General features: G+C 31.9%; 2 protein-coding genes across 2 annotated transcripts; one reads left to right on the forward strand and one right to left on the reverse strand.

The window, feature by feature from the left end:
• The first annotated feature begins 7,665 nt into the window (after window positions 1–7,665).
• On the forward strand, window positions 7,666–8,676 carry LOC114713125 (glycine-rich cell wall structural protein-like). Its single transcript, XM_028897705.1, has 2 exons — window positions 7,666–8,019; window positions 8,123–8,676. The coding sequence occupies exons 1-2, from the start codon at window positions 7,704–7,706 to the stop codon at window positions 8,674–8,676; spliced, it is 870 nt and encodes a 289-aa protein (XP_028753538.1). The 5' UTR covers window positions 7,666–7,703.
• An 845-nt stretch (window positions 8,677–9,521) lies between these two features.
• Window positions 9,522–12,651, reverse strand: LOC114713141 (probable pectinesterase 67). The gene is made up of 5 exons (XM_028897730.1): window positions 12,365–12,651; window positions 12,053–12,215; window positions 11,743–11,949; window positions 10,785–11,032; window positions 9,522–9,675 (listed from the first exon to the last, which is right to left on the reverse strand). The coding sequence occupies exons 1-5, from the start codon at window positions 12,649–12,651 to the stop codon at window positions 9,522–9,524; spliced, it is 1,059 nt and encodes a 352-aa protein (XP_028753563.1).
• Window positions 12,652–15,261: the final 2,610 nt, after the last annotated feature.

Raw genomic sequence — 15,261 nt, forward strand, 5'->3', positions numbered from 1 at the left:
TTTTCTTTAACTTCGTGTTAGCTGATTCAGATGCAATATATCATATTGGGATTCATGCATAAGCCTCTCCAAGTGAATTGCAGTTGAGGCTTTTTTTTTTTATAACACAAAATTTAGATAAGTTGGGTCTTGAGACTCACTGGATCAGGACATATTTTCAGGTTTAAAAAGTACTTATAAAAATACTTACACATCGTTCTTTATGAAACACAACATGTGGCTTAAAGCTTTGGGCCGCATGAATGGGGAAAAAAAAGAGGAGGAGGTGAAACAGCCCAGCATTGATGGAGAACAAGTTCTATGAAAGTGGAACTTCAAGAGGAATCATTATTATTGACAAGCACAAGTTCTAAGGACCCAGACTGTCTTGTATGGCACGCTGCTTAACTAAGGATTCTCCATCCATGAAGCCTTTATGCGTGGACATGCAGAAGTTTTGTTAGTTGGTGCAACACAAGGGACTTGCTTTGAACTGTCTTCCTGAATGTTTGTATGTGTAATTTTTTTTGGTTAACTTTTTTTTTTCACTTGTTTTATTTTCTGTTGCTGGGCTTCACAGCCACTTACCTTGGTATGTTAGTTGTTGATACTTTTTTTATGTATCATTTTATCTAATATTAATAAATCGTCTATTATCGAGGGAGAAAAAACTAGGGACTCTTCATCCAATTTTATCTTTGGGTGGATATGCAAGTCTTTCAATCTTTTAAATGTCAAAACTCTAGCAATAAATATATACTACTTCCAATTCTTAATATAAGAGCCAATTGACCAGTTTAAGGAGATTAAGAAAATTAGTTAAATTAATTATTTGTAATAAATAGGTTTCATCTTTTTCTAAAATATCCTTACTAATCATGTATATTAGCTAGAACTACCATTTGATAAAATTTTTACATATACAATTACTACAAGGATTACCTTAAAAAATAAATAAATATGAAAGAGAAAGTAGATTGAGGTTTTATTTTTAAAACCAAATTGAAAGTCAAACCAATTTTCATATTAAAAACTAGAAATAGTGTAACTAAGCGTTTACTAAGCTGTACTAAAAATGACACCATAATCACATCATTAACTGAAGGAAGAGTGAGGGGGGTCCTGAACTTTGAAATTTATTATCTCTAATTTTATATTGGGGTTTTCTCTTCTTCTTGCAAAACTGCAATTAGCGCTATATATAGAAACCATTGTTAGCCTCCTTGCTTGCTTGATAGCTTAAGCATTTAGGGGGAGGATAACTTTTTGACATTGTATCAGTTCTAATTCTAAAGGATGACTATGGGAAGTCCTATAGGTTTCAACCCTAATTTCACAGAGTCTTCTCAAAACATTTCAGTAGAGTCAAGTGCAGCTTCCGCACAGGATTCCCAGGACATTTGAATCTACACTTCATCCAGGGGTGTCAAGAAAAACCAATCTTGGTCCTCACTTAATAATCAAGCTTTCAGATTTGTGTTTTTTTCCCATATGTAAAATGATCAAGAAGGCAAGCTATTCTGCTAAGTACACAATCTTAAATAAACTTACCTTGACAAAGCACAAGTAATGCATAATTGCAACCAGAATATTAAAATATGAATTTACCTCACTGTCCCATATTTTGGATTATATATATTTGCTTACTTGCTTTAACATCCTTCTCTGTAATCAATGTTACAAAGAGAAATGTCACATCTCTGACTCTTAATTCATTTTTAAAACAATTTCTGATGGAATTACTCTTCTGCATGCTGCGTTCTGGTATATTGGCAGTATTTTTAAATTGCTTCATTATTTCTTTGCTCTTAACAGTGTGATGACTTCAACATTACGTATTTACTTAACACCATAATTCACACTCAAACTTGGTGTCAGTTAAGAAATTGTTGAATCTGACATTAAAATTTGGATGAATATTGGTTTTTGTTTTAGAAAATGTGCACAGTACAACATTGTCAGGTTATGGTGTGAAGGATATGGTCCTGTTCCATGGTAGTGAGTGGAGGAGTCGCGAAGGATTAGGGCTTAGCATAGGCAGGAAGATCCGGAAGCCAATGGATGGTGAGGTCCAGATATATGAGGGAGGCCGAAAGGTGCTTCTTCTTGATTGGGCTTGAGCTACCCTTTTCGCCCTGGGACTTTAAAAGTTACCCACTCGGTACTCCGGTCCTTCGTACTGAATAAATTAACTAATTTGAATAGATTAAAGATGTTAGTTAAATTAATTAATATAGTTAAATTAGTTAATACGATATATTTTTTTTAAAATACCTCAAACATCTTTCTTAATGTCCTTCATCTCTCTCTTATTTTAGTGTTATTGATAGAATATCAATAAGATTAATTTAGAAAAAAATCGATAAACATATGAAATAAGTCTTACATATCAGACCAACATTAATTCTCTAATTAAATCCTACATTAGGATAGGACACAAGAACAGGTATAATTTTTGGTTAACCATGATTTTATTTATAAGATACATTTAAACAATATAATATATGAAATTTTAACCATTTTTTTCATTTTTGCTCACATTAATTACATGTTATATCAGTGCATTAATTACCTTTCTCTATTTCTATTTTTTCACTCTCTCCCTCTCTCTCTCTATATAATAAAGTTTTTTTAAAAATAAAATAAAATATTTTTTTACACATTTATTGCCTTTAATTTCAATCAACTTTTTTATCTATGTAATTCTGTTATTTGTATATTTTATATATACATTGGAGGGAGAGTGTTTGGTAGAGTCTTATTTTTGTACTTTGTAGATTTCATATATTTTTGCCAAATAATTAAATAAGACTGAGTAAACTTTAAATTTAAACTCATTCAAAACTAACTAGCGGACCAAATTTAAAATATTTTACTTAAAAATAAAATGACTAATATATAGAATAACTTGATATAATTTAAATATTTAAATATAATACTCCTCCAGTCCTGAATATAAAACCTAAATGTTAAGTTGATTTTGATCTTAAATATAAGATATCTCTTATATTTATTAATTTTTCCTAAATTATCAAGTAGAAGAAAAAAGAGAATATTAAGAAAGATGATTATAGTGTTTTTAAAAGAAAAATATGCCATATTTTTTATAGCCATATTTTTTAATTAACTAAATTACCTAACTTCTTTAATCTAATCAAATTAGTTAAATACGTATTATATTAAAAACCGAAAGAGTATGATATACTTCTCCAATCCTAAATGTAAGACCTATTTTGTAGTGTACAGATTAATTAAATAGGTATTACATTAAAGACCGAAAAGTATGATATACTCTTCAAAATATCCAATTATAAATGTAAAACCTATTTTATAGTATAAATTATATTATAAAATAATTTTAATATTTAGGAGAATATAATAAATAAAATATCTAACAAAGTAGGCCAAAATTATAGATAGATATATGTTTGTTTATGTCAAAAGTAGGTCTCTTGGAAAAATGTACCTCACATGCTTTTATTTGTTTATAGCGCCAGGTGTTACGGATTAAGTAAGTTCTTCTTGATTCTAATCTTCTAAATTCACTAATTTAACTTGCTGGTCCAAAAAAATTCACTAATTTAACTGCATGAGGTACATTTGGAGAGATGCAAATAAAAAACTTAAGATATATACAAATTTGTACAGAAACTTTTCAGTTTTCACTCAGTAATACTGGGCAGTTAAAAGTTTTGTTGGGGTGAAATTCCTACCATTTTAAATTTTTAGGATAACTTTACACTTTATAAAACTTATGAGTGTCACGCTCATGAGTGAAAAGTTTTAGTATACATTTACATTTTAATCCTAAAAAAAATAAAAATAAAAAGTGAAATTTAATGCGTAATCACATTTTTATGTCAAATTTGCTATTTAAATACAATAATGTGCTTTAAATGCTAAAAAGAAAAAAGAAAAAATTGGCTAATAGTCTCTATTTGAAGACTTAATTGACTAAAAAGATCTAAATTTGAACAAGTACAACCATGATCCGTGAGTACAATTCTTCTTTCGTTATATAACATATCATCAATGATGTGCAAGTGCAACAATCATCAATACAAAAGTCAGTTGCACATGACGAAAGATAAGTTGGATACAGCGGAAAAAAAATTACAGTTATAATCATAATTACACACACACTCAAATTTAGGCTTTTTTAACCAATTAAATTTTTTCCGTCCAAAAAAAACCAATTAAATTTTTAAATAGGGAGTTTTCACCAAATTTCTCTGGAAAAAAAATCAATTTTATAATTATTTTTGTGTTGTTGAGGGTGACACAAATTATCCGAGAGCACCGTCACATGACTTGCCTTCCAGCTATTGTCCACCATCATCTTGATTTTCTTTCATGTTGAAAATGAGTGATACCTATCCGCATATATTTTATCTTCTTCTTTCAACTAGCTGGATCCAATTTAGCCTAATACGTATTGATTACGCTTATATTGTTTATTCTAATTAAACATATTTCAACAATCCAAATCAAGTAGTGATCTCGTTGCATATCTTAGAAATTTGTAAGGATACGTTTAGCACAACTTAAATATTTATCTGGTGCTATTTTTAAGTTACTTTCAACCTAATTTATCAAATCTAAGAAAATTTTCAACTTCGTTAACTTTACATTTAAATTTAATAATTTTTCCACCCTTATCCCTACTTTTTTTTTTTTTTTGCCAGCACTATCACTATTTAATGTATACACTTTTCAAGAATAATAAAATAATCTACACAATAATAAAGAAGAAAAAATAGTACATTCATATTAAAAATTTAATAAGATGACTTATAAATAGGATAAGAAAATTTTTGTCTCTTCCTTAGAAAATAGAATTAGAGGAGTACATGTAATTGGCGTTGTGCATTTTTATTAATCAACATTTTGAAAATTAACTTCATTATATAATGTCATCAATATACCAATTATTTAACTTTAATTGAATCAACATATGATCAATATATTTGTATATTTGCACCATTTACAAGTCGTAAATAAATATAATTTATTTCTTTAAATTCAAACCAATAAACAAAAAAAAACACATATAATTACATATTTAAATATGGAAGTCCTGAATTTAAGAGCTTTAATTTATTACGTAGGTGGATTGTTGACTTTGAATAATACTTCCTACTATCTCCTATCCTTAATATAAGAATTAGAATGCTAGATAACTAATTTAAAGAGATTAAGAAAATTAGTTAAGTTAGTTATTTGTAATAAATATTTATTGACTTTCCTAAACAATCTCTTCAATCATGTGCATCGGAATAAGCGCTAGTATAAATTCCTTATAATCAATAAGAATATTTTTTTAAAAAAAAGTTATAAGTTTAAAAGACAGAATAAATTGAGATCTTATATATATTTAGAACTAAATCTAATCCTAATTAGCTCTTATATTGAGCACCGAAGCTAGTGTGTGCTAATAATAATAAAGAGAAAATTCTAGAAAAACTTAATTGGGAGGACTACTCTGCCTTTAACCCTCCGTATCTCAAGAGATATTAGCCTGCCGCCAAATGATACTTTTGATTTTGATCCCTAAACAAAAACGTTGTGTCGGTTAAACCTAACATTACTTTTTTTCATTCATAAAATAATCAAACTAAAAGAGTTATAAACACACACACACACATAAATACATTCTTATTAGTATCACACATGCGCGAAGGAATTAAACCTCAAAGCTGCAATGGAGGCTATGTGCCTAATAATAATAATGAGAAGTTTCTAAGATTAGAAGAAACGATATCAAATGAAGTTTCGTGGGATAAAGTAAGCTCAGACTATTTACCAGATATATGTGGCTTAGATTAGTTTAGCCTGTAATAAATGATCCAACATGGTGGCGGTGGGACAAGACTAGTATGTTACGAAATGGTTAAATGCCAAATATATAGACCTCATTTATCGGTGAATTTCGCACTTATTAGATTTTTTGGCAATTTCAGTACTTGAGTTGGACAACTTTATAACGCAATTAAAAGCTTAGAACAACCCCATCTGCATTAACTATTTGACTCAAAATCCTTTTGAAGATTAGTTAGGGTATACTCCTCCATTCTAATTATAACTCACTTTTAACATATTTCATACAGACAAAAAAAAAAATTTAAATTTTATTAATTCTCATTTAAAATTTAACAACTTTTCAAATTTGTTCCTATTTAATATATATTATATTTTATGTAAATAAAGTTAATACAATAATAAATAAAAGGTAACATTATACATCCATACAAAAAAATTTTCTTGGTACCCTATAAATAGTACCAAAAATATCTTTATTCTCTGTCCTATAAATAGGACTAGAGGAGTATATAGTTTTTTTTTTCAACTATATATATCCATTTACTTACTATTATATTAATTTTTTAAGTTAACGTGAATGTTATACAAAAGGTACGTCGTTATTTAGAACATTAAACAAGCTAAATTACTCAAACGTCCTTTTTATTTTCATATTTTAAAAAACTAGTATTCTGATCAATTTTTCTAAATAAATATTTTTATCTTTTAATAAATGTACTTTTAGGACAAATAATATTTATTTTTTTGGTCATCATATGGAAAACTCATTTCAGAAAAAAAGAATTGGGGGAAAAAACTGATATTCCAGATTGTTAAAAGCATAAAAAGGAGTCAACACGGCAAAAGTATTAATATCATCATCGACATGAAAATGTGCTCATCATGATCTGTTCTTCAACAAAATAACTAAGTTGGTAGAAAGAATTAAATGATCAAGGTTGCGTCAAGATTTTCCTCAAATCTTAAGATCTTATGCTCAAAATTCAAAGCATTAATTATTGATGGTGCCAATTGGAAAACAACTCTATGCTCTAGCTACGCACTCTCTCCGATCTTAAATATTAGAGATAGATAACTAATTTAGAGAAAAAAATTGGATAAAATAATAATTATTTGTAAAAAATGTGTTAATTTGTTTACTGTGCCTCTTTTTAATCATTTGCATTTGGATTAACTCACTTGATGAAAAACTATCCCTTAATACATGTAGTCAATAAGGACAAGCATTTTAAGAAAATATTAATATAAATATGATAGATAAAATGAATTGAGATCAAACTAAAACAAACTTTTTTATTAGCTCTTAAATTCAGGATATAACAATATAAATTAATCAGACAAAACAAACAAAAATCTCTTCCTAACGGAATTTAAAAATAAGACATGTTGTTCATGACTATGATATTAAAGATCATATATCAAGGATTACCATAAATTTTATACGATATCAATATATCGATACAAGAAATTAGAGACAGCAATGATATCAATGTATGATATAAACTCTACATATTATGTCACATTATTCATAAATTACATATAATATGGGATTTTTTTTTAATAGAATTCATGCAATACATTTGCCTATATACTAGCTAGTTTGTGGTTAATATATTAGTACTGCTACTTAAGTGTAGTACTTACGGTGGTTGAGAGTTGAGACAAAGCAATTATGAATTCACCGGCCAATAAAAGTATCTTCTGAACAAGTTTGATTTTTGTTGCCAAGTGTTTGGATGAAAATACCATTAAAGTCCTTGTTTGTCAGAGTGAAAAGGAGATCCCAACTACGATTATTAAGTGCAATATCATCTTCCTTGGCTCTATAAATACTTCATATTGCATGTTGCTCACTACAAGCGAAGCAAGGCATTGTGTTTGAATATTTCTGTGTTTGAGTGAAAATGGGGAGATTCCATAAATATGTTGGGGTGCTTGCTTTGGTGTTGGCATTTGTTATAGGAATAGCAGAATGCCGCTCAAGATTAACAAATGAAAAGTCAGTGGAGAACTTTGGAGAAGGTGATGGTTTGGGTGGTGGGTTCGGAGGTGGTGCTGGTGGTGGTGGCGGAGCAGGAGGAGGAATCGGTGGAGGTGATGGCGGTGGCTTTGGAGGAGGTAAAGGAGGTGGCATAGGAGGAGGTATAGGACATGGTGGTGGAGTAGGAGGAGGCGTTGGAGGTGGACATGGTGGTGGTATTGGTGGAGGTGGTGGTGCAGGCGGAGGGATAGGAGGTGGTCATGGTGGTGGAATTGGCGGAGGCGGTGGAGCTGGAGGTGGTGGCAGGTGGAGGCATTGGAGGTGGACATGGTGGTGGTGCAGGCGGAGGGATAGGAGGTGGTCATGGTGGTGGAATTGGCGGAGGCGGTGGAGCTGGAGGTGGTGCAGGTGGAGGCATTGGAGGTGGACATGGTGGTGGTGCAGGCGGAGGGATAGGAGGTGGTCATGGTGGTGGAATTGGCGGAGGTGGTGGAGCTGGAGGTGGCGCAGGTGGAGGCTTTGGAGGTGGTAAAGGTGGTGGGATAGGAGGTGGTCATGGCGGCGGTGTGGGAGGTGGAGCAGGTGGTGGTGCAGGCGGAGGAATCGGAGGTGGTCATGGTGGTGGTGTGGGAGGAGGAGTTGGTGGAGGTGGTGGAGCAGGTGGTGGTGTGGGAGGTGGACATGGTGGCGGTGTAGGAGGAGGAGTTGGTGGTGGCGGCGGTGCAGGAGGTGGCCTTGGAGGAGGAGCTGGTGCAGGTGGTGGTGCAGGTGGAGGCTTTGGAGGAGGCAAAGGTGGAGGAGGAGGACTTGGTGGCGGCGGCGGTGCAGGAGGTGGAGCTGGCGGAGGCTTCGGAGGTGGTGCCGGTGGTGGCGGAGGAGTCGGTGGTGGCTTCTAGTTTTACAAATACTTAGTTATAATCTTATAATCTCTAATACGTCCAAGTCTTATCCATGCAATATGCTAGCTTCTTAGGTACTTGTAGATGCAAGTACGCATCATATATCAATGAAATAAGTCTGAGTTTTTGCCATATGCTAAAGTCTTATATTTGCTATTCATCTATTAATCTAATAATTTAAATCACCAAAATAGCGTAATTTGATTTTGATTCTTACAAGCACAGTGAGAATTAATGCAAGTTAATCCTAAATCAAAGTAAAATTGCCACAAAAATTGTTAATATATAAAATGTAACAAAAATTATTATTTCTAAATATCAGTAAGTAACTAAAAAATATCATCTTAGAAACCGAGATCGATCATCAACAACCAATATTAAACTTGACAATTTTGAACAAATCACATTATAACACAACTAGTCATCAACATATGAAAGAATCAATGATACACACACACACACACACACACAAAAGGCAAGTTTCTGGTTTACATATGAGAAAACCTAACAGCCCAAGAATAATCAAGAGGCACAATTATATTAACCCCCTTCTGAATCTAAGATCAATTGGGATAACACAAGCTAGAACATAAGCGCAAAAACAGTTCCTTTATATAAATTATAGGAGGAGTTATTAGGAGAGTTATCTAATTACATAGCTTCGAATAGTTTAAATTAAAACAGATCATCATTAAGGAATTGAAACCCCCTTGCAGACACGTACGTACATCGGAGTCTTCAAACGACAAATTACATTAGTTGCCAACTTTCTCAACTAGATCGATATATATATATTCATGCGATCATATATATATACACCCACACACACACATGTATATGGTTTATAGGTGAGCAGGAAGCCACTCCTTGCCATCAATGAAATCGACAGATATGAAGGGTTCAACTTCTTTTTCAGTAAGCTGTTTGGCCCAGCTAACTCGTTTTGTAGTATTAGCTCCAGGTCCAAAGTTCTTGTACTCGCCATGGAATAAGCTCCTGCAATAATTAATTTCAATAATATATTAATATTTACCACAAAATATAATGATATCAGTCATGCTTTGAGTAATAGTAATAATAGTCTTTTGTCAATATCAGAGTGTTGATCCTTTTTTGGTCCCTCTCTGGAGAGTTTCTAAGTCTGTGATTGTGGCTTGTCGTCGATTTTGACCCTACTTTTTGAGGTCCTTACGTGTGATAGTAACATGTGAATTTGTTATCCGTCAAATCATCAACTTAATAGGTTTCCTTAATTAGTAGAATATATACGACTTTTTTAATATATCTTTCTCCTTATATTTCATTGGTTCAGGACAACTCTTCCTTCTTCTTTATTTTTTTTGGTGATAAAGTGTGCAACTTTGTTTTTTATTTTTTTCAAATAATATTTTTAATATTTGTCGTGTGGCACCTATCCAAGAGAAAATAATTGAAAATCGCTTAAGATGGTTTGGACATATACAGAGAGGCCATTGGAGGCTCCGGTGAGGAGGGTAGATAAGACAATATGGAGTCCCATAAAAAGGGGCAGAAGAAGACCGAAAAGAACGCTTAATGAGGTCATTGAACGAGATCTCCTGGTCAACAACATATCTAAGAATTGGGTTGTTGACAGAACACGATGGCGTCGTGTGATTTATGTAGCAGACCTAACTTAGTGGGATAAGGTTTGTTGTTGTTGTTGTAGTATTTTTAATATTAGAAAGATGAATACAAATATCTGAAAAACTTTCTAAATTGTCATCTCTCCAGGAAAAAAATATCTAGTTGTAGTTATGATTATGTGAACGATAGGTTATAAATTATGTGGAAAAATTTATCTGCAAGTCCCTATAATTTTATTGGTTGATTTTTCAATCAAGTTCAGTAATTTTTTTTTTATCAGGTCCTTATAGCTTCACATGTTGCATGTAATAAGGTCCATATAGTATTTTTCTTAAAATCGGTCCTTATTGTTTCGCATGATTTTTAATCAACTTCCTATAATTTCAAGTAACTGATAAAATGAATAAAAAAATTGCGGAGGTCTAATAAAACTGCAGTGAAATTAGCTATAAAAATCTGATAGAATAATAGGAGGGGAATGAGAAATTAAAGGGACATACTGAGTGGAGCCAGCGTAACTCCAGTGGGCCCACCCCTCAGGAGCAATAGTGGCAGAGAGATAGGCTTTAGCAAAAATGACCCTTGAATGAGGACCCTTGGCTCTTCCCAGGTACACCCCTCCTATGCCATATACCTTTCCTTTCACAAACACAAACCCACTTTCCTCTGATTCTGACTCTCTGTTCTGTGCTGTGATCGACCCCTTTATCACCGTCCTCTTGTCATCTATCACAAATATCTCACATTTCTGCATCATTCCCATTAATCATTATTATTAATGGGTATCCAATTTTGAAGAGAGATACATAGATACTCTCTCTGGTTCTTAATATAAGATTCACTATTTTAACAAAAAAATTGAATTATAAAATGAATCTTATATTAAGAGTGTGTTTGGGTGACACCAAACCATGGTTTGGGGTGTCAATCACCCAAACACCCCCTCTAAAAACCAAAACCATGGTTTTGGGTCAAAACCATGGTTTTGGAAAAAGCAAAATTTTTTTGCTTTTGGAGAAAAAAGGGAGAGTGTAAGAGCCTATATGATATGTATCTTGTTATTTTTTTTTATAACATATTTTTTGATAAACATATTTAATCTTATATTTTATAATATATATACACATTAATTATTTATTAATTATATTATCTTATGTATTATTAATTATGTTGGTAAAAATATATTATTAACAATTTTATTCCTTCAAATTAAAATATATCATAAAATCTATTTTTTCTGTAATTATCATATTAACTTATGTCTTTTTTTTAGTAATTTGTATATATAAAAAGTGCTTCTGATAACAACTATCCAAACACTCTCACTTCTCAGAATCACTTTTTTACAAAATATATTCTTCACAGAATCTATTCTCTCCAGAATCACTTTTTCAAACCACGGTTTGGTTTCATCCAAACACCCCTAAGTACTGATGTAGCGATTGATAATGTACTTACATGGAAGAGGGATCTGCCGCGGCCAAAGATGAAATCAATAGAGCCTTGGATGTAGCATTCATCATAGTAATGTCTGCCTTTGTAATCAAACAAAGTGTTGTGAGTGCTATAGAACGCACAATGATAGAACCCTACTTTATCAGCTCCTACAAATGCTGCCACTGATTGGTTCTGCGACGTGTAAGCAACCCCAGTAGGCGCCTCGTTCTGCAAAATATCCATTCATTACATATATTCATATATATATATATATATATATATATATAAAATCAATCACAGATCATTGAAGAAGAAGAAGAATTGTCTATACCTTGATGCTGACTCCAAAGACAATGACGTTATGAGCTTCGACTTTGAAAGTTGCAGATTCTATATTATCAACAGAACTCTGAGACCAAACTATAGCAGTTTTGCCTCTCCCATTTCCTCTCAAGAATATGTACGGCTTGTTCTTTGGTATCGTTACCTTCTCTCTGTACGTGCATTATCACAATCATCAAAATCATCAAAACTAAACATGTTTCTCGGTTTCTCGGTACATTACATGCAACTTTAGAAAACCCTAATAAATTGTATGATTAACCCTAAAAAGATGTCACATTTTGTAAGTATGTATATCTACCTGTATACTCCTTTCCTGACGTGGACGATGACCCACTGAGAATTTCCTTCAGGAATAGAATCTATGGCAGCTTGAATGGATCTGAATTCTCCATCGCCTTCATCATCGACCTTAATGGTTCGATTCGCAGGAATGTTTTTGGTTAATAAAGGAGAATCGATGACTAAATCTTGTAGCTCGATGGTACCAAGAACATAACTAGGGCATGTTGCTAAGAACAACACAATAGAACACAGAACTGGCTTTATTATGAACAATGAAGGAGGAGGAGAAGAAGAGGAAGGCATTGTTTTTAGTTTTCTCCGGAAGGGGAAATCGAAATATTGAAGTTTTTTGGTTTGTGAGAGGCGCCAAGTTATAGAAGGAGGAGAAAATGGGAGGTTTGCTTAATTAAGTGCGAAGGCTTTTATTTAGATATTAATTAAATAAAATAGGGTAATTAATGAGTGTTGTTGAATTGAAAGAAGGGATTTTTGTTAGGTGTTTGGTACTGTGTCTATAATTAAGGGCATCCACAGGTTGATTTTGCGGCTCGCATGTAATAAATCTCTTTTCTTAAGTTTCAATTTTCTATTTTAATTTCGGGTAAAAGAATCAAAGATTAAATATAGCAGGGAAATATATAACATCCAATTGAGCAATATTTTGGTACATGTTTACATCTAAATTCACGGAAAATTTTTAGGTAATTTCTATCCAGCAAACAAAATATCTAGTGTCCATAAGTTATAAAGCAATGTATTTTTCTGTCTCACTTTATCAGAAAATGGAGACACCACCTCAGTTCTCACAATATATGTGTGTGTGTGTGTGTATATATATATATATTTTCTTGCTCATCAAAACCATCTCTGTAACTTTCATGAGGAATTTTATCACGAACTCTATATATAAAACCCAATAAGAAAATTTCATGAGGAAAATTCATGAGTGTGTGATGATGCTTTTTGTAGTTAAAGCACTCAATTAAACTAGGTCCTAATTAATTTGTAGTTTAGGATTGACCTAGATTATTACTTCTAAAGAGCAACTTATGGGTTTTTTTAGGTAAAAATTTAGGTGATAAAAAAAATGCAATAAATTGTACCTAAACTAAAATGCGAAATTCTAATTCTAAATGCAAGATGCAAATGTCTTAAAATCTATATGAAAATTAAATTAAACTTAAATGAATGTGATGCAATTTTTGGAGGGATTTTTTTGGGAAAAAATTAAAATGATAAATGAAGAAAATTGACTAAAGAGCGAAAAAAATTAACAAGTGAAAATTGAGAAGTTCTCTTCGGTAAGGTAGAGGGAACAACTTAGAATTCGTATGGATTTAACCTTCATAACCTTAATCAGTTAATTAGACAAAAGGGAAGTGATAAGAGAGTGAAATTAATAAAATTAATCACCTATTTGAAACAAAGGGAACCTTCAATTCCAAAAACCCTTAAACTATTAGAGAACTCATAACAGTATAAGGTTGGTTAATTAAGCTTATTAAACCAATGAAAATAACTCAAATTAATTTTGAAAATTATGTTTGAAATTATCCAATTAAACAATTAGACAATTAACCAACTTAATTAAACAATTAAGAGGCAAAAGAACCAAAATTTTACAATTCAAACCACATTGATAATTAAACTTATAATGAAAACTCAATTATAAATTCAATTAACAATGCAAAGGTTCTAAACATCAATTCCAACAAGTATCTCCACACAAATAAGATCCAAATATCAATCCAACCCAAGAATAAAAATGACAATCTAGAACTAAATTGTCTCGACAAAATATAACTTAAAATTATTTAAAACTAAATAATTTCAAGTCCTTAAATTAAAAAGATAAATGGAACATCACTCCTTTGTAGTCTTCAAGTGCTAGCCCAAGGCTCAAGCCTCATCGATGCTCCTCCCAAGTTGTCTCCCTAATAAACTTAAGCTGCCATTAACGTATCTCCTTCTCCAAGCTCTTTGGTGCAATTCACGGACATGTGACGCAGGGTGGATGATTCAAGTTACGGGTGAAGCACGTGTGGAGCAATTGATAAAAATGGATGCTGCGGTGTGACCATGGAATGGAATGAAAGAATTATGAGAGGGCATGAGACTAGAAGGATAGCAGTGAAGGGGGAGATTTGACGTTGAATTTTGTCCGTGCGTGTCTGAATGGAGAAGGAGAAAGTGATCTTAGGCGTGAATTTACTATATGGAATGAGGGGAATATTTTAATGGGAGAAAAAAAAATTTTGTGGATCCAAAGCTCAAGTCCATTACTAATTAATTGGCCCACTTGATATTAACTATTGGATTATGCTTAAATCCCAAGAAACAATCTTGCACCATTGGATTTTCTATATGTTCTTTTCTTGACCTACAAGAATTTAAGTACATCTATTAATGTAGATTATATCCAAATATAATAAAAAATTAAATACTAAATATGCACAAAATTTAGGCAAGAAATTGCAAAACTTTCTAAAAATAATATTTCTAAAAATATGAGACTTGTTTCCAAAGAAATAGAAAAAATTAATTCCAAGTCAAAAATAAAAAATCAAAAAATATTTATATTTTTAATCCAAAATCTCAATTTTTATGAAAAATCCAAAAATCAACCAATTACTCTAATAATGCATAAAAATCCATTTAAACTCAAAATTATCATTTAAATCTTAAATTAATGTAGGATAAATTGTATAAAAATTGGGCTTTGTCAGTGTGCAATTAAAATTGATGCCAAAAATTCAAATTGTTTTGCCGAATATAGGAGAATAATATATGATCAGTGTTCCTAATAAAAGTTAGTCCAAGAACTGGGTTCATAACCTAACTACAAGGTCATGACTTATAGTATTTGAATCTAAGTGATTAGGAGTGCCTCAGGGTCTTTGACCAAAATTTTCC

Source organism: Neltuma alba, unplaced genomic scaffold (assembly GCF_004799145.2).
Source record: "Neltuma alba isolate B1F8T4 unplaced genomic scaffold, ASM479914v2 tig00011419_pilon, whole genome shotgun sequence".
In the NCBI taxonomy this organism is placed as follows: Eukaryota; Viridiplantae; Streptophyta; class Magnoliopsida; order Fabales; family Fabaceae; genus Neltuma; species Neltuma alba.

What these genes read in the sequence shown, in the direction of transcription:
- LOC114713125 (XM_028897705.1), top strand. Translation starts at nt 7,704, where the DNA reads ATGGGGAGATTCCATAAATATGTTGGGGTGCTTGCTTTGGTGTTGGCA. An exon ending in TGGTGGAGGTGGTGGTGCAG is followed by an intron (nt 8,020 to 8,122) that starts GCGGAGGGATAG and finishes GTGGTGGTGCAG; the next exon opens with GCGGAGGGATAGGAGGTGGT.
- LOC114713141 (XM_028897730.1), bottom strand. Translation starts at nt 12,651, where the DNA reads ATGCCTTCCTCTTCTTCTCCTCCTCCTTCATTGTTCATAATAAAGCCA. An exon ending in GTCAGGAAAGGAGTATACAG is followed by an intron (nt 12,216 to 12,364) that starts GTAGATATACAT and finishes ATGCACGTACAG; the next exon opens with AGAGAAGGTAACGATACCAA. An exon ending in AGTTACGCTGGCTCCACTCA is followed by an intron (nt 9,676 to 10,784) that starts GTATGTCCCTTT and finishes TAATTATTGCAG; the next exon opens with GAGCTTATTCCATGGCGAGT.